This window comes from Oncorhynchus mykiss, chromosome 1 (genome assembly GCF_013265735.2).
Source record: "Oncorhynchus mykiss isolate Arlee chromosome 1, USDA_OmykA_1.1, whole genome shotgun sequence".
NCBI lineage: Eukaryota > Metazoa > Chordata > Actinopteri > Salmoniformes > Salmonidae > Oncorhynchus > Oncorhynchus mykiss.
Window position 1 is genome coordinate 47,949,161 of NC_048565.1, and position 23,599 is coordinate 47,972,759.

At 45.2% G+C, this 23,599-nt stretch overlaps 1 protein-coding gene across 3 annotated transcripts in view; it reads left to right on the forward strand.

Annotated features, from left to right (window-relative positions):
- Nucleotides 1-304: 304 nt before the first annotated feature.
- The window catches only part of rpgrip1l (RPGRIP1 like), a 28,841-nt gene continuing 5,546 nt past the window's right edge, over nucleotides 305-23,599 (forward strand). Inside the window, exons 1-21 of one of the 3 annotated variants that reach the window (XM_036979084.1) lie at nucleotides 305-558; nucleotides 1,406-1,501; nucleotides 1,597-1,741; nucleotides 1,927-2,053; nucleotides 2,294-2,480; nucleotides 2,654-2,759; nucleotides 15,002-15,145; nucleotides 15,384-15,489; nucleotides 15,781-15,927; nucleotides 16,214-16,287; nucleotides 16,377-16,516; nucleotides 16,596-16,702; nucleotides 16,808-16,858; nucleotides 17,691-17,870; nucleotides 18,078-18,195; nucleotides 18,346-18,798; nucleotides 18,918-19,060; nucleotides 20,097-20,466; nucleotides 20,662-21,008; nucleotides 21,211-21,387; nucleotides 23,235-23,400. In XM_036979084.1, the coding sequence (XP_036834979.1) occupies nucleotides 1,414-1,501; nucleotides 1,597-1,741; nucleotides 1,927-2,053; nucleotides 2,294-2,480; nucleotides 2,654-2,759; nucleotides 15,002-15,145; nucleotides 15,384-15,489; nucleotides 15,781-15,927; nucleotides 16,214-16,287; nucleotides 16,377-16,516; nucleotides 16,596-16,702; nucleotides 16,808-16,858; nucleotides 17,691-17,870; nucleotides 18,078-18,195; nucleotides 18,346-18,798; nucleotides 18,918-19,060; nucleotides 20,097-20,466; nucleotides 20,662-21,008; nucleotides 21,211-21,387; nucleotides 23,235-23,400 (3,376 nt within the window). In that variant the 5' untranslated portion in view covers nucleotides 305-558; nucleotides 1,406-1,413. The other 2 variants (XM_036979077.1, XM_021603604.2) reach the window with 2 other exon arrangements.

Sequence of the window (23,599 nt, forward strand, 5' to 3'; positions counted from 1 at the left end):
CTAGTCCCGTGTAACTCAGGTGATAGAGTATTTTGGAGGCGCATGGGCGCCAGCGTCGGGGAGTTATTTTCCCACGAGGGACCAATAATGAAACAAGTATTCAAATGTATGCACTCACCACTGTACGTTTGTTAAATTACGTAAATGTAACGTTGGCTAGCATTTACAAGAAAATTATTGTTACATACATACTACCTGTAGGTAACATTTAAAGAAACAGCTTAGTCAGTGAATATATATATATATTTTTTTTTACATAATTGAAATGCCTCACTGTCGTCTCTGCAGACCATTACAAATGTCCGATAACCCAAACGACATATCGAGTGAAACGTGTCGAAACCCCCACTTCCCCATACAGTTCATTTGAAACGTTCACTCTTTTCGAAAATTCCACTTTTCCTGAGAGATGCGCTGCACTGAGAGATGACATAGCAGTAGGTGGCAGCATAGAGACCCTGAGGAACGACGACTCTGAGATGATGTCGCAGCAGCTGGAACCCTCTCGCCAGAAACGTGGCGTCACTGAAAAATACTCTCAGCTGCAACTAAAACAGTGTACAGTAATTTAATATTTTGTATTTGTGAGATTATTTTGATGTGATATGAAAGTCTAGGACTTTATGTTTCTATAACCGCATCGCAATTGAGAATCGATTCACGTTTAGATGGAGTATTTGGCTGTTTTGGTCCTTGGACCTTAAGGCTAACAGTAAACTCCATCTTGGGCTAGATTAAGGCTTGTCAACATGGTAATGAAAGGAGACAGTGTAAAAGACACAATGCATAGGAACATTTACTGAAATAATGCCTATCAGCATTGCAAAGTAGCCTACTGCACCAAATACCTTTTAGATATTGACTCACTGTACATAATATTGTGAAATGCTCAGTCTTCTGACTGTACTGCTCTTCTCCTGAAACTACGTATCCCATGATTCTTTTGAAACGCATGCGCACATGGGAACAGGAAGACAATTGTTTGTTAGCAACAGTCGCTGAGGAGTGAAGTGTTTACGTGAAACGGTAACAAATGTGTAGGAAATGAATAGTTAATGGTAAACATTATGCATGCATGCTTTACTATTGGATAGACACTTTTAAACTGGCTAACTTGTTAGCTTGCTTATCCACTCTAAAACTAACGTTAGCTTGTTTTTGTACGTAGCCAAACGAACCTAGCTAGCCTATTTGTGAGCTATTTTGACCTAGAAAGAAACATTTAGCTAAGCTAGTAGAACAGTAATAATATGTACGCCTATTCTAGACATTGATAGCAACTAGTTAGTACTGTTAGTTGCATGGTTTTCATCCGACCTTCCTAGCTAAAACAAGCCACATGAGGCTGTGTCCTGTTAGTCTTTCATTGATGGATAGCTGTGATGTCTCAACCTTTTGTTTCCAGATTGAACCATGTCAACGTTTGCTGACGAGACTGCAGCAGATGTGCCCGTTAAAGACATCACCCTAAACCTCACTAAGGTTGGAGTGGGATTATCAGGTTATTAATGCCATTACTTGACTTTACTTTACTCTACCCTATGGACCTTAACAATTGGGTCTAAACTGGTGGTAATTTCCTGGCTCTGTTTGTAGAGATGCTGGTAGCCCAGAATGCCCGGGCGAGGCAGGCGATCTTGCGGGTGAGCAGGGAGGAGCTGGAGGACAGGTTCCTACGGCTCCATGAGGAAAACCTGCTCCTCAAACAACACACACACAAACAGGAGGACAAAATCAAGAGGTGGGAACTGCACCTGGATGTATGCACACACACGCAACACACACACACATTTAGCTAAGGTTTCAACCTCAATGCATACCCCTACAGTATCAAACCTTAGAGTTCAACAACTCTTCATGTGGATTTCTGACCCTTGCCTCTGCTCCCATTCTATTGAACTTCAAACTTCTCTTGGCTTTTCGCAGGATGGCCACCAAGCTGGTGCGCTTGGTGAAGGACCGTCGGCGTGTGGAACAAGTGGCTGCAGGTGGGGTGCGACCAGGGAGCCGGGACGTGGAGCTGGAGGAGATGATGGAAGAGCTGCAGGAGAAGGTGGACCACTTTGGAAATAAGTGCATGTGTCCGAAATTGCACCATTATTCCCTATATAGTGCACTAGTTTTTTACAAGGGCTCTGGTCAAAAGTAGTGTAGGGAATAGGCTGCCATTTGGGACATAACCAGTGTTTTCATGAATGTTTTTGTGTGTTATCCTCTGGGATTTCAAATGCGCATCTTGTCGATGTACGTTTTGTTTATTTGCAACCCAAAATTGAGTGTAATTCAATTCTAGGTCCAGGAACTGCAGATGCAGAATGAGGGCCTGAAGCAGCGCCTGTTGGCCGCCAAACAGCAGCTGCAGACACAGAGCAAACGGCCCACCCCCTATGGCCATGTCCAATCACGAGTCAATACAGGCCTGCGGAGGCTGAGGGAGGACACGTTCAGCCTGGCTCAGCTACCCCCTGCTGCCCCCAGAGGTGACCTTTGACATTTTACTTTTATACTCTGACACTGAATCCCAATTGAACTCCTAGTCTTTACTCCCTAGGCATAGATTGGATAGGAAAGCAATATGGCTTTAGCCTCATGTTTGAATTTTGGTGGGAGTTTTCTGTTAGCTTTAACTTTTGTGTCTGTATGTGTCTCCCAGGCCCTAGAAGTGTGGAAGTGGAGATGAGTGGCAGGGCCCCTCAGGGTCTGCTGCCCAGATACGGACACAGTTTGCTGGACGACGCCAGAGCTGAGATCCGCAATCTGTATGTACTGTTTTTATCAGCTAGCTAGACTGTGAGGGACTGTACGTTTTGCACCATATTAGCAACATCCCCTCCATGATTGCAATGCTCTCTCTCTTATTCTCTCTATCCTCCCTCTCTATCTGTCTCTCTTTCACTCAGTCTTTTTCTGTCTCTCTCCCTGTCTCCCCATCTCTATCTCTCTCTCCCCTTCCCTCTCATTTGTTTAAAAAAAAAAAAAAATGTATTCATATATTTGAATACATCTATTTAAGTGATAATGCCCATGAATCCGGTGTTTGGAGGATATATTGGTGTTGTTAGGGTCGAAACGGAAGCTAGAGCCGGCAAACCATACCAATATATCCTAAAAACTGGCTACCACCATATTCAAATAATTATTGACATTTTCGTAAATTTTTTTATTTTGATTAATTTATTAATACTATTTCATCCTTCCACAAGATATAGTCCCAACCCAAATCTAGGGTTGATAACCAAGCCGGCTGGTTGTTCTATCGGTTCGGTTGCGAGACCGTCGTTCAGTCTTCTTGATCTGTATCTATGGACGCGACCCAGTCGTTCGTTATAAATGTTCCATTGCCATACTGGCTGGCAACATTCTTATCCCTTGCTTGCTAGCTAGCCAACTACTGCTAACTTACAGTCACATCAAAAAGTGCAGCCCAAATAACAACAGTAGCTGCATTTGCATTTGTTTAAGCTGTTTTCTAGTGACCTTTATTTGGACACGTCCATAACAATGAGCTAATGAGGCATGATTTCACCTGGCATAGAAAATGTCAGGACACTGTTGTTCAGAGGAGCTAGCCAACAACACAGCTAACACAATCACTTCAAACTGAAGGTGGAAAGACTGCAAACTTAGCTGCACTTCATTTCGTTGGACCTTTTTTCAATTTACATTTCTTTGAATATATCCATAAAAATTATGCCAGCTGATTCACGAGTTCGACTGGCTGAGAAACGCTACCTGTCTGTCTCGTCCCGACTCCCGACACGTTCATTACTATGGGACACATGGAGGTCAAATTTGAATATTGAAACAATGTTGCAAATGACATGAGAGACGGACAGCAAGGTTTATAGAAATCTCCACTGTTGAAAACTAAATTTTAGTCTCAAAGAAATATGAGATAATGTCTAGATGCTTTTTATAGTGGAGATCAAGTATATAAATTGCTTGGCTGGGTTAATGAGACATTGGATTGCGCAGTCAGATGGAACAGAGTAAATAGGCATTTTAACATCATAGGTTTAGCCGGTGGTAACTTGTGGAATAGACACAGGCTGGAATGCGGTTTTAACCAATCAGCATTCAGGAATAGACCCACCTGTTGTATAAATTATAATAGAGCCCCACAGTGGTGTCATAAAACCTAGTGGTCAAACAGGACAATGGTTCCAATTGTTTTTCCAACATTTGATAAAAGTCACCTTGTCCTAGAGAGATGTACATGGTTATCAGGGTAAGCTCTTATTTGAAGTGTTTCTAAAAATCCCCCATGGTAAAACTTTATGGTGGAAAAACAATTGGAACCGTTTCCCTGTTTGACCGCTAGGTTTTATGGGTATTTTGACTCATGCTGTGGATCGCCTACAATTTTACACCAATTTTCTTCATTTTAGGCTCTTACATCCTTCTGGCCACTTTTTATATTCTGCTTTGTTTAGTATTATTTACCCATAATGCTCATTGAATTGACATTCCAAATGACCATTAAATAAAGCTCTGATTGATTAGTTCTACCATGATTCATTGTGTTGGCCAAAAAAACATAAGCAAAAAAAAAAAAATACATCCTGCCAATACTGCTATTTTACTTTTCAAAATCCATATAGTCTTGAATAATTTTGCATCATCATTTATCCCATGATGACGTCACTCCGACCCCCTCCAGCCCTATAAAAGGGGCCCCCGGCCCATCTAAAAGTCATTCATAGTATTATCTTTCAATCACAAAGCCCAGAAGAAGCAGATTAGCCACCCTGTCCGCAGGCAACACTGCACCAGGGTGTCCTGGCGTCGAAGGAGAGGAGGCCGCAAGCGATAGACAGGCTAGGTAACCTACCTGACTGAACCTCACCCTCCCGTTTCTCCCTCCCGACAGACCCCTGGTAGTGTAGAAATGTTAAAGTTGTGGCATATCAATAAGCTGATTAAACAGCATGAGCATTACACTGGTGCACCTGGTACTGGGGACAATAAAAGGCCACTCAATGTGCAGTTTTGTCACAACACAATACCACAGATCAAATCAAATCAAATTTTATTTGTCACATACACATGGTTAGCAGATGTTAATGCGAGTGTAGCGAAATGCTTGTGCTTCTAGTTCCGACAATGCAGTAATAACCAACAAGTAATCTAACTAACAATTCCAAAACTACTGTCTTGTACACAGTGTGAGGGGATAAAGAATATGTACATAAGGATATATGAATGAGTGATGGTACAGAGCAGCATAGGCAGATACAGTAGATTGTATCGAGTACAGTATATACATATGAGATGAGTATGTAAACAAAGTGGCATAGTTAAAGTGGCTAGTGATACATGTATTACATAAGGATACAGTCGATGATATAGAGTACAGTATATACGTATGCCTATGAGATGAATAATGTAGGGTGAGTAACGTTATATAAGGTAGCATTGGTTAAAGTGGCTAGTGATATATTTACATCATTTCCCATCAATTCCCATTATTAAAGTGGCTGGAGTTGAGTCAGTGTCAGTGTGTTGGCAGCAGCCACTCAATGTTAGTGGTGGCTGTTTAACAGTCTGATAGCCTTGAGATAGAAGCTGTTTTTCAGTCTCTCGGTCCCAGCTTTGATGCACCTGTACTGACCTCGCCTTCTGGATGATAGCGGGGTGAACAGGCAGTGGCTCGGGTGGTTGATGTCCTTGATGATCTTTATGGCCTTCCTGTGACATCGGGTGGTGTATGTGTCCTGGAGGGCAGGTAGTTTGCCCCCGGTGATGCGTTGTGCAGACCTCACTACCCTCTGGAGAGCCTTACGGTTGAGGGCGGAGCAGTTGCCGTACCAGGCGGTGATACAGCCCGCCAGGATGCTCTCGATTGTGCATCTGTAGAAGTTTGTGAGTGCTTTTGGTGACAAGCCGAATTTCTTCAGCCTCCTGAGGTTGAAGAGGCGCTGCTGCGCCTTCTTCACAATGCTGTCTGTGTGAGTGGACCAATTCAGTTTGTCTGTGATGTGTATGCCGAGGAACTTAAAACTTGCTACCCTCTCCACTACTGTTCCATCGATGTGGATAGGGGGGTGTTCCCTCTGCTGTTTCCTTAAGTCCACAATCATCTCCTTAGTTTTGTTGACGTTGAGTGTGAGGTTATTTTCCTGACACCACACTCCGAGGGCCCTCACCTCCTCCCTGTAGGCCGTCTCGTCGTTGTTGGTAATCAAGCCTACCACTGTTGTGTCGTCCGCAAACTTGATGATTGAGTTGGAGGCGTGCGTGGCCACGCAGTCGTGGGTGAACAGGGAGTACAGGAGAGGGCTCAGAACGCACCCTTGTGGGGCCCCAGTGTTGAGGATCAGCGGGGAGGAGATGTTGTTGCCTACCCTCACCACCTGGGGGCGGCCTGTCAGGAAGTCCAGTACCCAGTTGCACAGGGCGGGGTCGAGACCCAGGGTCTCGAGCTTGATGACGAGCTTGGAGGGTACTATGGTGTTGAATGCCGAACTGTAGTCAATGAACAGCATTCTCACATAGGTATTCCTCTTGTCCAGATGGGTTAGGGCAGTGTGCAGTGTGGTTGAGATTGCATCGTCTGTGGACCTATTTGGGCGGTAAGCAAATTGGAGTGGGTCTAGGGTGTCAGGTAGGGTGGAGGTGATATGGTCCTTGACTAGTCTCTCAAAGCACTTCATGATGACGGAAGTGAGTGCTACGGGGCGGTAGTCGTTTAGCTCAGTTACCTTAGCTTTCTTGGGAACAGGAACAATGGTGGCCCTCTTGAAGCATGTGGGAACAGCAGACTGGTATAGGGATTGATTGAATATGTCCGTAAACACACCGGCCAGCTGGTCTGCGCATGCTCTGAGGGCGCGGCTGGGGATGCCGTCTGGGCCTGCAGCCTTGCGAGGGTTAACACGTTTAAATGTCTTACTCACCTCGGCTGCAGTGAAGGAGAGACCGCAAGTTTTCGTTGCAGGCCGTGTCAGTGGCACTGTATTGTCCTCAAAGCGGGCAAAAAAGTTATTTAGTCTGCCTGGGAGCAGGACATCCTGGTCCGTGACTGGGCTGGATTTCTTCCTGTAGTCCGTGATTGACTGTAGACCCTGCCACATGCCTCTTGTGTCTGAGCCGTTGAATTGAGATTCTACTTTGTCTCTGTACTGACGCTTAGCTTGTTTGATAGCCTTGCGGAGGGAATAGCTGCACTGTTTGTATTCGGTCATGTTACCAGACACCTTGCCCTGATTAAAAGCAGTGGTTCGCGCTTTCAGTTTCACACGAATGCTGCCATCAATCCACGGTTTCTGGTTAGGGAATGTTTTAATCGTTGCTATGGGAACGACATCTCCAACGCACGTTCTAATGAACTTGCACACCGAATCAGCGTATTCGTCAATGTTGTTGTCTGACGCAATACGAAACATGTCCCAGTCCACGTGATGGAAGCAGTCTTGGAGTGTGGAGTCAGCTTGGTCGGACCAGCGTTGGACAGACCTCAGCATGGGAGCCTCTTGTTTTAGTTTCTGTCTGTAGGCAGGGATCAACAAAATGGAGTCATGGTCAGCTTTTCCGAAAGGGGGGCGGGGCAGGGCCTTATATGCGTCGCGGAAGTTAGAGTAACAATGATCCAAGGTCTTTCCACCCCTGGTTGCGCAATCGATATGCTGATAAAATTTGGGGAGTCTTGTTTTCAGATTAGCCTTGTTAAAATCCCCAGCTACAATGAATGCAGCCTCCGGATAAATGGTTTCCAGTTTGCAAAGAGTCAAATAAAGTTCATTCAGAGCCAACGATGTGTCTGCTTGGGGGGGGATATATACGGCTGTGATTATAATCGAAGAGAATTCTCTTGGTAGATAATGCGGTCTACATTTGATTGTGAGGAATTCTAAATCAGGTGAACAGAAGGATTTGAGTTCCTGTATGTTTCTTTCATCACACCATGTCACGTTAGTCATAAGGCATACGCCCCCGCCCCTCTTTTTACCAGAAAGATGTTTTTTCCTGTCTGCGCGATGCGTGGAGAAACCTGTTGGCTGCACCGCTTCGGATAGCGTCTCTCCAGTAAGCCACGTTTCCGTGAAGCAAAGAACGTTACAGTCTCTGATGTCCCTCTGGAATGCTACCCTTGCTCGGATTTCATCAACCTTGTTGTCAAGAGACTGGACATTGGCAAGAAGAATGCTAGGGAATGGTGCACGATGTGCCCGTCTCCGGAGTCTGACCAGAAGACCGCCTCGTTTCCCTCTTTTTCGGAGTCGTTTTTTTGGGTCGCTGCATGGGATCCACTCCGTTGTCCTGTTTGTAAGGCAGAGCACAGGATCCGCGTCGCGAAAAGCGTATTCTTGGTCGTACTGATGGTGAGTTGACGCTGATCTTATATTCAGTAGTTCTTCTCGACTGTATGTGATGAAACCTAAGATGACCTGGGGTACTAATGTAAGAAATAACACGTAAAAAAACAAAAAACTGCATAGTTTCCTAGGAACGCGAAGCGAGGCGGCCATCTCTGTCGGCGCCGGAGATGTCTCAAGGTTTATGGGAGCATGCAATTGGCATGATGAATACAGGAATGTCCAGCAGAGCTGTTGTCAAATAATTTAATGCTCATTTCTCTACCATAAGCCACCTCTATTGTCGTTTTAAAGAATTTGTCAGTACGTCCAACCGGCCTCACAACCGCAGACCATGTGTAACCACACCAGCCTCCACATCTGGATTTTTCACCTGCCGGATGGTCTGACACCAGCCACCCGGACAGTTGATGAATCTGTGGGTTTGCACAACCAAAGAATTTCTGCACAAGCTGCCAGAAACCGTCTCAAGGAAGCTCATCCGTTTGCTCGTCGTCCTCACTAGGATCTTGACCTGACTGCAGTGAAGTGAATGCTGTCCCACTTCATGTGACTAACAGAAATGGAATCATGTGTCCCTGAACAAAGGAGGGGTCAAAATCAAAAGTAACAGTCAGTAGTATCTCGTGTTTCCACCAGCTGCATTAAGTAGTGCAGTGCTTCTCCTCATGGACTGCACCAGATTTGCCTGTTCTTGCTGTGAGATGTTACCCCACTCTTCCACCAAGGCACCTGCAAGTTCCCGGGCATTTCTGGGGGGAATGGCCCTAGCCCTCACCCTCCGATCCAACAGGTCCCAGACGTGCTCAATGGGATTGAGATCCGTGCTCTTCGCTGGGCATGGCCGAACACTGACATTCCTGTCTTGCAGGAAATCATGCACAGAACGAGCAGTATGGCTGGTGGCATTGTCATGTCAGGATGAGCCTGCAGAAAGAGTACCACATGAGGGAGGAGGATGTCTTCCCTATAACGCACAGCGTTGAGTTTGCCTGCAATGACAACAAGCTCAGTCCGATGATGCTGTGACACACTGCCCCAGACCATGATGGACCCTCCACCTCCAAATCGATACTGCTCCAGAATACAAGCCTCGATGTAACGCTCATTCTTTCGACGATAAACGCGGATCCTACCAGCCCTGGTGAGACAAAACCACGATTTGTCAGTGAAGAGCACTTTTTGCCAGTCCTGTCTGGCCCAGCGATGGTGGGTTTGTGCCCATAGGCGACATTGTTGCCGGTGATGTCAGGGGAGGACCTGCCTTACAACAGGCCTACAAGCCCTCAGTCCAGCCTCTCTCAGCCTATTGTGGACTGTCTGAGCACTGATGGCGGGATTGTGCGTTCCTGGTGTAACTCGGGCAGTTGTTGCCATCCTGTACCTGTCCCGCAGTTGTGATGTTCAGATGTACCGATCCTGTACAGGTGTTACACACAGTCTGCCACTGCGAGAACAATCGGCTGTCCGTCCTGTCTCCCTGTAGCGCTGTCTTAGGCGTTTCACAGTAATGACATTGCAATTTATTGCCCTGGCCACATCTGCAGTCCTCATGCCTTCTTGCAGCATGTCTAAGACACGTTCACGCAGATGAGCAGGGACCCTGGGCATCTTTCTTTTGGTGTTTTTCAGAGTCAGTAGAAAGGCCTCTTTATGTCCTAAGTTTTCATAACTGTGACCTTAATTGCCTATCGTCTGTAAGCTGTTAGTGTGTTAACAACTGTTCCACTGGTCCATGTTCATTGAACAAGCATGGGAAACCGTGTTTAAACCCTTTACAATGAAGATCTGTGAAGTTATTTGGATTTTTAGGAATTATCTTTGAAAGACTAGGTCCTGAAAAAGGGACGTTTATTTTTTTGCTGAGTTTAGAATATTATATGTACACTGCTCAAAAAAACAAAGGTAACACTAAAATAACACATCCTAGATCTGAATGAATGAAATATTCTTATGAAATACTTTTTTCTTTACATAGTTGAATGTGCTGACAACAAAATGACACATTATCAATGGAAATCAAATTTATCAACCCATGGAGGTCTGGATTTGGAGTCACACTCAAAATTAAAGTGCGAAAACCACACTACAGGCTGATCCAACTTTGATGTAATGTCCTTAAAACAAGTGAAATGAGGCTCAGTAGTGTGTGTGGCCTCCACGTGCCTGTATGACCTCCCTACAACGCCTGGGCATGCTCCTGATGAGGTGGCGGATGGTCTCCTGAGGGATCTCCTCCCAGACCTTGACTAAAGCATCCGCCAACTCCTGGACAGTCTGTGGTTGATGGAGCGAGACATGGATTCAGGTCTGGGGAACGGGCGGGCCAGTCCATAGCATCAATGCGTTCCTCTTGCAGGAACTGCTGACACACTCCAGCCACATGAGGTCTAGCATTGTCTTGCATTAGGAGGAACCCAGGGCCAACCGCCCCAGCATATGGTCTCACAAGGCGTCTGAAGATCTCATCTCGGTACCTAATGGCAGTCAGGCTACCTCTGGCGAGCACATGGAGGGCTGTGTGGCCCCCCAAAGAAATGCCACCCCACACCATGACTGACCCACCGCCAAACCGGTCATGCTGGAGGATGTTGCAGGCAGCAGAACGTTCTCCACAGCGTCTCCAGACTCTGTCACGTCTGTCACATGTGCTCAATGTGAACCTGCTTTCATCTGTGAAGAGCTGCACGGTTTTGGGCTGTAAGCACAACCCCCACCTGTGGACGTCGAGCCCTCATACCACCCTCATGGAGTCTATTTCTGACCGTTTGAGCAGACACATGCACATTTGTGGCCTGCTGGAGTTAATTTTGCAGGGCTCTGGCAGTGCTCTTCCTGCTCCTCCTTGCACAAAGGGGGAGGTAGCGGTCCTGCTGCTGGGTTGTTGCCCTCCTACGGCCTCCTCCACGTCTCCTGATGTACTGGCTTGTCTCCTGGTAGCGCCTCCATGCTCTGGACACTACGCTGACAGACACAGCAAACCTTCTTGCCACAGCTCGCATTGATGTGCCATCCTGGATGAGGTGCACTACCTGAGCCACTTGTGTGGGTTGTAGACTCCGTCTCATGCTACCACTAGAGTGAAAGCACCGCCAGCATTCAAAAGTGACCAAAACCTCAGCCAGGAAGCATAGGAACTGAGAAGTGGTCTGTGGTCACCACCTGCAGAACCACTCCTTTATTGGGGGTGTCTTGCTAATTGCCTATAATTTCCACCTGTTGTCTATTCCATTTGCACAACAGCATGTGAAATTTATTGTCAATCAGTGTTGCTTCCTAAGTGGACAGTTTGATTTCACAGAAGTGTGATTGACTTGGAGTTACATTGTGTTGTTTAGCTGTTCCCTTTATTTTTTTGAGCAGTGTATATATTTTTAAAATCATGCACACACTTTCCACTAGGATGTTGGGATGTTTTGTGTATGAAAATATGTATACTATATATATTGAAAATGAAATGCAGAAATATCACATTTAAAACCCAAATATCACATTTACCTAAGTGTTTCGACCCTTCACTCAGTACTTTGTTGAAGCACCTTTGGCAGCGATTACAGCCTTAAGTGTTCTTGGGTATGACGCTACAAGATTGACACACCTGTATTTGGGGAGTTTCTCCCATTATTCTCTGCAGATCCTCTCAAGCTCTGTCAGGTTGGATGGGAAGTGTTGCTGCACAGCTAATGCCAGGTTTCTCCAGAGATGTTCGATTGGGTTCAAGTCCGGGCTCTGGCTGGGCAACTCAAGGACATGTCCCGAATCCACTTCTGCATTGTCTTGGCTGTGTGCTTAGGGTCGTTGTCCTGTTGGAAGGTGAACCTTTGCCCCAGTCTGAGGTCCCTGAGCGCTCTGGAGCAGGATTTCATCAAGGATCTCTCGGTACTTTGCTCCGTTCATCTTTCCCTCGATCCTGACAAGTCTCCTTGCCGCTGAAAAACATCCCCACAGCATGATGCTACCGCCACCATGCTTCAACGTGGGGATGCTGCCAAGTTTCCTCCAGACCTGAGGCTTGTCATTCACGCCAAAGAGTTCAATCTTGGTTTCATCAGACCGGAGAATCGTGTTTCTCATGGTCAGAGAGTCCTTTAAGTACTGTTTGGCAAACTCCAAGCGGCCTATCGTGCCTTTTTCTAAGGAGTAGTTTCCATCTGGCCACTATACCATAAAGGCCTGATTGGTGGAGTTCTGCAGAGATGGTTGTCCTTTTGGAATGTTCTCTGATCTCCACAGAGGAACTCTGGAGCTCTGTCAGAGTGACTATCGGGTTCTTGGTCACCTCCCTGACCAAGGCCTTTCCCCCCCGATTGCTCAGTCTAAGAAGAGTCTTGGTGGTTCCAAACTTCTTCCATTGAACAATGATGGAGGCAACTGTGTTCTTGGGGACCTTCAATGCTGAATAAATGTTTTGGTACACTTCCCCAGATCTGTGCTTCGACACAATCGTGTCTCTGAGCTCTACGGACAATTCATGGCTTGGTTTTTGCCCTGACATGCACTGTTAACTGTGGAACCTTATATAGACAGGTGTGCCTTTCCAAATGATTTCAGATCAATTTAATTGACCACAGGGGGACGTTTTTATTTATTTTTAATACATTTTCAAACATTTGTAAAAAATAATTACATTTTTGTCATTATGGGGTATATTGTGTAGATTGATGAGATTTTAGAATAAGGCTGTAAAGTAACAAAAATTGGGGGAAATGAACGGGTCTGAATACTTTAAGCTGGAAAATATGCACTGTAAGCTGGAAAATATGGAGAGTTGTACTTAGTAATGTGTTGTATTGGATTTGTCCTAAACATAGCAATTTGTATTCAGGACAAAAAGTTTATTGCTTTGCCACATTTTTTGCAGTATTGATTTTGTGCCTGTTGCATTTAAAAAATATATTTTTATTCTGTACAGGCTTCCTTCTTTTCTCTCTGTCAATTAAGTAAGTATTGTGGAGTACCTACTGTGTTGTTGATCCATCCTCAGTTGTCTCCTATAACAGCCATTCAACTCTAACTATTTTAAAGTCACCATTGGCCTCATCTTCAAATCCCAGAGTGGTTTCCTTCCTCTCCGACAACTGAGTTAGGAAGGACGGCTGTATCTTTGTAGTGATTGGGTGTATTGCTGTACCATCCAACGTGTCATTTAATAACTTCACCATGTTAAAGAGATATTCAAGACTGCTTTTAGGTGCCCTTCTTTGCGAGCCAATGGAAAAGTTCCCTGGTCTAATGTGGTTAGACCAGGGGTTTAATCCGTGTTTCAAGACTACCAGTAGGTGCCCTTCTTTGCGAGCCAATGGAAAAGTTCCCTGGTCTCTGTGGTTTAATCCGTGTTTGAAATTCACTGCTCGACTGAGGGACCTTACAATTATGTGTGTGTTACAGAGAAATCATTTGAATTGGGGTTTTAGGCTCTTCTTCCTGGAGAAGTCCATGCAACTTATTATGTGACTTGTTAAGCACATTTTTGCTCCTGAACTTATTTAGGCTTGCCATAACAGTGTTTGATTACTGATTAACTCAAGACATTTCAGCCTTTTATTTTTAACTAATTTGGAAAAAATATTTTCACTTTGACATTATCGGGTATGCCAGTGACAAACAAATCTAAATTTAATCCATTTTAAATTCAGGCTTTATCACAACAAAATGTGGAAACAGTAAAGGTGTGTGAATGTTTTCTGTGGCACTGTGTATATAGATAGGTTGTGTGTGTGTGTATAAACACTCAGTGGCAAGTTTATTAGGTACACCTATCTAGTACCGGGTCGGACCTCCCGTTGCCTCCAAAACAGACTGAATTCTTTGGGACATGGACACTTTGCTCAGTTGGTATCACGGGACCTACACCACCGTTGTACTGCTCCGTCATTTGCCTGCTTGTGATCCGCCTGTTAGTTTGCATGATTCTTGCCATTCTCCTTTGACCTCTCATCAACGAGCTGTTTTCGCCCACAGGACTGCCGCTGATTGGAATTTTTGTTGTTGTTGTTTGTCTTACCATTCTCGGTAAACCCTAGACACTGTCGTGTGTGAAAGGCCCAGGAGGCAGGTAATTGACAAAATAAAGGAAACACCAACGAGGTGTCTTAATAGGGCGTTGGACCACCACGAGCCAGAACCGCGTCAATGCACCTTGGCATAGATTCTACAAGTGTCGGGAACTCTATTGGAGGAATGCGACACCATTTATCCATGAGAAATGTCATAATTTGGTGTTTTGTTATTGGTGGTGGAAAATGCTGTCTCAGGCGCGGTTCCAGCATCTCCCATAGGTGTTCAATTGGGTTGAGATCTGGTCACTTAGACGGCCATGGCATATCGTTTTCATCAAACCATTCAGTGACTACTTGTGGCCTGTGGATATGGTCATTGTCATCCTTTGGGTTCATAGCCTTGGTAGCCAAAATAATGGCCTGCCCAGCAATTTTATACATAACCCTGAGAATGATGGGATGTTAATTTCTTAAATTACTCAGGAACCACACCTGTGTGGAAGCACCTGCTTTCAATATAGCTCGTCATACCTTGTATCCCTTATTTATTCAATTGGTTCCATTATTTTGGCAGTTACCTGTACAATTTATATTTTTTACTGTTATTGTTGTCATTCTCACTTTGCTTTAGCAACAGTAGCCTTGTCATTCATTCTAATAAAACTAACCTGAATCTTTGTCTGTCAGTGAGAATGTGATTGAGACCCAACGGTCTCACATAGAGGAGATGGACAAAGCTACAGAGCTGCTAAGGGACCAGCTGAGGAGGAAGGAGAGAAAATTTGAGGAGTCGCTCCTCCACCTGCGAGAGCAGCAGACCACTGGGCAGAGGTAACACACCGTGCAGAAGTAGCTACTCTGCATCCTAACAACACACTCCTCAATCAACCGCATTGAGCACATACGTTTCAACTTTTGATTGATTTTGTTTTTGGTGGAGATTCACAGCCACAATAAGTGGTAGTGTTCACGTACCTGTATATCTCCAGTTGTTTTATCCAGCAACGACACACACACACTATATGGGAATAGTGATCAAAACCATGCCTCTGTGTTGTGGTGTCTCCAGATCTACTATCAAGGACAACGTGGAGATGATCAGGTTGCAGAAGCAGCTTGTTGAGAAGGGCAACGCGTTCACTGTGCTCGAGGGCCGATTCCTACAACTCCAAGAGGTAAAATACAACTGCATGTTCCAGGAGACACTAGTTCATTAGCAATACTCTAGCAATGTCCAGTGTGGATTATTTGGGAAATGCATGTGGCATTAGTTCTGCACCAGATCGAGGTTTTAAGAAAAATATTTGAGCTGATTAGAAATAAATGGGATTCAGACAATTTTTTTAGGGTCTCCACCGTACATTCTAATCTATAGTCGACATGGAAACTTCAAATATCTTGTTCTTTCAGTCACATACTATTCAAACCCAGTCACCATGGTAATGACCACAGTGTTGTGATTGCAGAGTCAGAGGACCCTGAAGGTCAGTCATGAAGCTGTGATGGCCAAGGTGGATGAGTTAATGGGCCAGCTGAAAGACGAGCGACTGAGGAGTCTGGGCCTGGAGAGCCAACTACAGGCCAACTCATTCTCACAGAGAAGGACAGAGGAGGTAACCTTCCGATACATTTGGGGCTGGTTTCCCAGACCCAGATTAAGCCAAGTCCTCAACAACAAAAAAAAGCACTTTCAATGGAGATTCTCCATTGAGCATGCTTTATAGTCCTGGACTAAGCTTAATCTGTCTGGGAAAATAGCCCTTATGGTTTGGTCATTTAGCAGGCACTCTTATCGAGAGCAATTTGATGAGATTGTTTCAATCTCATAACATTGTAGGGACACCCTTGGCTAAACTCTTGGCTAATAAACTATCCTCTTTTTTTTTTAATGAAACACAGTTGCAGGAGCAAATCTTTGACCTGGAGAAGGAGAGAGTGTTGCTGAAGGAGAACTGTGATAAACTGGTGAACAGGTGAGGGGTTGGGACACATGGAATCCTACATGGAAAAACTCTTCTCTGTATGATCATTTTGTGGATGACATATGGCTTTGTGTTCCCAGTGCTTTCGATGTAAGCCAGGATCAGACATTTAGGATGCGGGAGCAGCAGCTGAAACTACAGATAGCCCAGCTAGAGTTGGCACTGAAGTCGGACCTGACGGACAAAAACGAGATTCTGGACAAGATCAAGGTTGAAAGAGGTAACTGTCGACCCGAACGTTTTGTGTACATTCAGAGACGTTTTTACATTGAAGTGTTTTAATTGTGTTACTATTTTAGATATGAACGAAAAATTGAGCCAAGAAAAGGAAGACATTCAGCTTCGGTTCCTGGAACAAAAGCAGCAGTTAGATGAAATAAGGGATCGAATCAAGTTTTACACCAAGGTACAGGAGCCGGTTCTCGCTCCATATAAAAATGAATGTGTTTTTTAATGTGTATACCTCAACCAACATGGTTATAGATGTGCGCTCATGTTTTTTCTCTTGCAGGAGAGTGAGGTCGATGTGGCAGAACTCAGTGAGGCACTGATGCTAATCAAGGTAATTGGTCATTTTACCTCAAATCAAATGTATTTAGAAAGCCCTTTTTACATCAGTAGATGTCACAAAGTACTTATACAGAAACACAGCCTAAAACCCCAAACAACAAGCAATGCAGATGGTAGTAGCACGGTGGCTAGGAAAATCTCCCTAGAAAGGAAGAAACCTAGAGGGGAACCTGGCTCTGAGGTGTGGCCAGTCCTCTTCTGGCTGTGCCGGGTGGCGATTAGAGTACATGGCCATTTAGGCCAGATCGGTCTCTTATCTCGACCTGAAATCATGCTCTAAGGCAGCGCTGCCCAACCCTCTTCCTGGAGATCTACTGTCCTGTAGGTTTTCAGTCAAACCCTAATTTAGCATATCTGATTCAGCTAGTTAAGGTTTTGTTGAGCAGCTAATTAGTAGAATCAGGTGTGTTAAATTAGAGTTGGACTGAAAATCTACACTGAAAACCCTAGGTCTCCAGGAAGAGGGTTGGGCAGCCCAACTGTAAGGTCCACTTTGACCATATGCAGCATCACCATATGTTACTACTCCCATCCACAAGGGGGCACTGTGCATTACAGTTTGCACTGAAATGAACACCTTTCCCGCTTGTCACTAGTTGCCACAAAGTAAAAATTGGCTATATTGTACAAATCTATGAAAACAAAAAATTGCTCTTTTGGTTTTAATTTAAGGTTAGTCATAAGGTTAGCAGTGTGGTTAATGTTAGGGATCGGGTTAGGGTTAGGTTTATAATCATTGTAAATTGTAGCAATAGGTGGGGTTTAGACAAAATGATGACTTTGTTGCTGTGGTAACTAGTGACAAGCATTCTTCCCTCCCTCAGGTGCGTAAGTCCCAGAGGAGTGGTGAGCTGGGCTTCCTGGAGCAGGTGGAGGAGGAGGTGCGTAGCGACACGGAGCACTCCGTGAGGGAGCTGCAGGCCACGTACGCTGAGACCATCCAGGAGCTGGAGAAGACCAGGAACATGCTCATAGTCCAGCACAAGATCAACAAGGACTACCAGGTACGTGGTTATACACAGCATGAATCACTTGGACTACGGTTCGGAAAATAACTAGATATTCCATAACATTTGCAACAAGGACACTTGAATGGTGTCTTACATTACACATACTTTTAGAAATGGTCTTTATTCGTAGTTTTTCACTTGATAAGGTGACATACCTTAAAAAAAAAATTGAAAAAGTTACACCGTATTCTTGTGTCTCAGGCGGAAGTTGAAGCGGTGACGCGTAAGATGGATGACTCCAAACTGCAGTACGAGCTAAAGTTGGAACGCCTTGCCCAGCTGCTGGACATGAGGGCTGCCAAGATCAAGAAACTAGAGGGTGCGTATTTATTCTGTCACGATTATTGTGTGTTGTGGTGATTTTATTGTTATGTCTAGTTTTGTGGTGTTTGGTCGTGTCTGATTTTGTCTTTATTGTCATTTTAACTGATTTCCTTGTTGTACTGTACTCTCTCAATTCACCCCGCAGCCCAACTGAAAGACATTGCCTACGGCACCAAATCACACGTTTTCAAACCCGAGGTTACCGACGACGACGTGGCCGACGAGTTCGACGAGACCGTACACCTAGAGCGTGGAGAGAACCTTCTGGAAATCCACATCGGCATGGCGACCCTCTCCCCAGTCGCCCTGGAGACACTGAGCGACCGCGAGCCCTCCACCTTCTGCACCTACGCCTTCTACGATTTCGAGCTGCAGGCTACACCCGTAGTCAGGGGAGCCCGGCCGGCGTACGGCTTCACGTCGCAGTACGTGGTGAGGGTGGACGATCTATTCCTGCAGTACCTCCACACGGGTTCGGTGACGCTGGAGCTGCAGCTGGCCCGGGGCATGGACTTTACGACTGTGGCTGTGGGGCAGCTCAGGCTGTCGCAGCTCCTAGAGAACGACAGCAAAGCCCATGGGATCGTACAGCTGGTTGGTGAGTGGAGGGGTTTTAATATGGACTTCTTTCTACCAGGGTATGCAACACAGATTCTCAGGTATCTACTGTATATCCAGTACCTACAGTAACTCTGCTCTCTCTTCTCTGCACCTCAGGTGTGGCTGGCGAGGTGCAGTCATTTGGCTCTGTGGAGTACTGGGTGAGGCTGCGGGTGCCCATGGAGCAGGCCATTCGGCTGTACAAGGAGAGAGTGAAAGCCCTGGGCTACCTCGGCTCTGCTTTCAATACGGAACAGCAGGTAGCTAGTGGATATTGTAACCAAACTAATCTTTCTTGGACAGACTACGTAAAAAATTGTACCATACATTCACTACATGGTCAAAAGTATGTATGGACACCCCTTCAAATGACTTGACTAGGCTATTTCAGCCACACCTGTTGCTGACAGGTGTATAAAATCGAGCACACCGCCATGCAGTCTCCATAGACAAACATTGGCAGTAGAATGGCCTTACTGAAGAGCTCAGTGACTTTCAACGTGGCACCGTCATAGGATGACTCCTTTCCAACAAGTCAGTTTGTCAAATTTCTACCCTGCTAGAACTGCCCTGGTCAACTGTAAGTGCTGTTATTGTGAAGTGGAAACGTCTAGGCGCTATATCGGCTCAGCCGCGAAGTGGTAGGCCACACAAACTCACAGAACAGGACCACCGAGGGCTGAAAGCGCTTACAAATCGTCTGTACTCGGTTGCAACACTCACTCCCGAGTTCCAAACTGCCTCTGGAAGTAACGTCAGCACAAGATCTGTTCGTCAGTATAGCTTCATGAAATGGGTGTGGGCCGAGCAGACGTACACAAGCCTAAGATCACCATCTGCAATTCCAACTTCGGCTGGAGTGGTGTAAAGCCCGCCGCCATTGGACTCTTGAGCAGTGGAAACGAGTTCTCTGGAGTGATGAATCACGCTTCACCATCTGACAGTCCAACGGACTCATCTAGGTTTGGCGGATTCCAGGAGGACCCTACCTGTCCCAATGCATTGTGGCAACTGTAAAGTTTGGAGGAATAATGGTCTGTTTTTCATGGTTCTGGGCAGTATTTCTGGTGCTTGAACCCAGAACCTAATCTGACCAAATTCTATGAGATATTAGTTCCGGGTAAACAAGATTCATAACCATACCACAACACAGAACTAGAAAAATGTAATGTCTACCCTATTTTGGTGGTTCAGTGTTGGTGCTTCAATTTCACAAAACTTTTAGTTAAAATACTTATTTCCTATTTGGCCCATAAATCCTCACTAACCCTACTCTGTTTTTCTATAATCCCCCAGGAGTCAACCTCAACCCTAACCCCCCATTCAGTGTCAGCCGACGGAGGCATGAACCTGAATGAGCTCAACGTCACCGTCCGATGCTGCAGCAACCTGACCTCCCGCCATGCCCAGCCACCCAGCCCCTACGTGGTCTACCAGTTCTATGACTTCCCTGACCACGACACCTGCATCGTGGGCGACTGCAGCGAGCCTCAGTTTGAGGACAACATGTCCTTCCCAGTGGCCATGGAGGCAGAGCTGGACAGCTACCTGAAGGCAGGGGCTCTGCTGCTCTACGTGTTCGATGACCACGATACCCAGAGTGAGATGTACCTGGGCAAGGCCAGGGTGCCCCTCCTGTCTCTGGCCCACGACAAGGCCATCACTGGTTAGTTTGGTAGTTAGTCAGGGTGGTTAGTTAGAGCAACTACACTGGTAATTATTGACTTTGAGTGTGTTTGTATGGGTTTAGGTTTGTTAAGTGCTTTTATCTATCTTCAAACTGCGTACATTACTTCCATGTTTTGCCTATTTTATTGAATCTTAGTCACACAAACTACTCTTTTTGTTTGAGTGGGACCAGTTGGGCCGCTCCAACCATCGACATCCCCCCTGTGTGTCCACATCTCAGGTACATTTGAGCTGACTGACCCGTCCGGCCTCCCCAGTGGCCATATTGATGTGACGCTGAAGTGGAAGTTCACCTACCTGCCTCCTCCTGGCTCTACCATGACAGTTGAACAGGCCAAGTTTGTACCCAAAGAGAGACCAGTGAAGCTAACAACACGAAAGGTAGAGGAGAAGAAGGTGGAAGTGGAGGAAAAGAGGAAAGAGGAGGGGGGGAAGAAAGAGGAGTTGAGGATGGTGGTGAAGGAAGAGAAAAGGGCCAAAGCTTTAATTCCTCTTCCTACTACTTCAACTGCATCCGAGGTAAGTACAGGTACTATGAGGGTAATGTTAGCTTGGTCTGGGATGGTTTGATGGATTTTGAGGTGGCTTCCAGTGCAGAAATAGTATTTACTACAATGTACCGTTTGAAAGGCAATTTGATGGGAAAGGATTGCAGTATGTTTCAGTTACCTTTTTGGTTTTTGATTTGTCATGAAATTGTGTTTGATTCTTGTCTCCCAAGATGCCGTTACCAAAGCCTAGACTACGGACCGTGGTGAAAGAAAAAACGGCAAGCAAAAAAGTCTCATTCGTAGATGTCACAGCACCCGGAAATCAAGAAGCTAAAAACTTTTCATGTCCCTCTATTTTGCCTGGAACAGAGAAAAGGGAAGTCTCAAAGTTACTGCCCCTAACAAAGGTACTTTATGTCTCTGTCTCTGAGTCATATGTTATATTAAACACATACCTATTTCTGGGGTTTGGTGACTATGGGGTTATTTTGCTTCATGTTATAGTTGTAATTTTAGCTTGTGTGTGTGTGTATATACAGTTGAAGTCGGAAGTTTACATACACCTTAGCCAAATACATTAAACTCAGTCTTTCACAATTCCTGACATTTAATCCTTGTAAAAAAGTCCCTGTTTTAGGTCAGTTAGGATCACCACTTTATTTTAAGGATGTGAAATGTCAGAATAATAGTAGAGAGAATGATTTATTTCAGTTTTTATCACATTCCCAGTGGGTCAGAAGTTTACATACACTCAATTAGTATTTGGTAGCATTGCCTTTAAATTGTTTAACCTGGGTCAAATGTTTCGGGTAGCATTCCACAAGCTTCCCACAATAAGTTGGGTGAATTTTGGCCCATTCCTCCTGACAGAGCTGGTGTAACTGAGTCAGGTTTGTCGGCCTCCTTGCTCGTACACGCTTTTTCAGTTCTGCCCACACATTTTCTATAGGATTGAGGTCAGGGCTTTGTGATGGCCACTCCAATACCTTGACTTTGTTGCCCTTAAGCCATTTTTGACACAACTTTGGAAGTATGCTTGGGGTCATTGTCCATTTGGAAGACCCATTTGCGACCAAGCTTTAACTGATGTCTTGAGATGTTGCGTCACTATATCCACATAATTTTCCTACCTCATGATGCCATCTATTTTGTGAAGTGCACCAGCCCCTCCTGCAGCAAAGCACCCCCACAACATAATGCTGCTACCCCCGTGCTTCATGGTTAGGATGGTGTTCTTCGGCTTGCAAGCCTCCCCCTTTTTCCTCCAAACATAACGATGGTCAAACAGTTCTATTTTTGTTTCATCAGACCAGAGGACATCTCTCCAAAAAGTACGATCTTTGTCCCCATGTGCAGTTGCAAACCGTAGCCTGGCTTTTTATGGCGGTTTTGGAGCAGTGGCTTCTTCCTTGCTGAGCGGCCTTTCAGGTTGTCGATATAGGACTTGTTTTACTGTGGATATAGATCCTTTTGTACCTGTTTCCTCCAGCATCTTCACAAGGTCCTTTGCTGTTGTTCTGGGATTCATTTGCACTTTTCGCATCAAAGTACGTTCATCTCTAGGAGACAGAACGCGTCTCCTTCCTGAGAGGTATGACGGCTGCGTGGTCCCATGGTGTTTAATACTTGCGTACTATTGTTTGTACAGATGAACGTGGTACCTTCAGGCGTTTGGAAATTGCTCCCAAGGATGAACCAGACTTGTGGAGGTCTTCAATTTTTTTTCTGAGGTCTTGGCTGTTTTATTTGATTTTCCCATGATGTCAAGCAAAGAGGCACTGAGTTTGAAGGTAGCCCTTGAAATACATCCACCTCCAATTGACTTAGGCTAATTGACATCATTTATCAGAAGCTTCTAAAGCCATGACCTAATTTTCTGGAATTTTCCAAGCTGTTTAAAGGCACAGTCAACATAGTGTATGTAACCTTCTGACCCACTGAAATTGTGATACAGTGAATTAAAAGTGAAATAATTTGTCTGTAAACAATTGTTGAAAAAATTACTTGTCATGCGCAAAGTAGATGTCCTTACCGAATTGTCAAATCTGTAGTTTGTTTACAATACATTTGTGGAGTGTTTGGAAAATGAGTTTTAATTGACTCCAACCTAAGGGTATGTAAACTTCTGACTTCAACTTTACACTGGACCTGTAATGGGGCAATTCAATGTGATGATTAAGCTTTCTTTAGAGTTACTGTCTACTGTGAGATTATGCAAGGGATACATGCATAAGAACGGTGATGTGCTCCACAGGTGTTCACAGGGTCAGCGGTAGCACCAGAGCCTCCTCAGAGCACCACAGAGGAAGAGGATGATGAGGAAGAGTCTCACTTCTCTGAGGGACAGGTGATCGTAGCCAGCTCTCAGTCTACCTCAGACGAATCAGACATTTCCGAGGAGATTCTCGAACAGATGGAAGGTTAGCACCTCACTGATATCAACAACAACACTAGCGGAAACATGTAACAAAAATAACAACCAGTTTCCTTGGTCCAACGATAATGCTAATCATTTGTATCGAGGTCCTATCGGAATTGGGAAGGATATGTTTGTTTTCCCTGCTCTCCCTGTCTTGTGGTTTGGAGTGCAGCTGCTACACTCCGTTTAGATTTGCAACC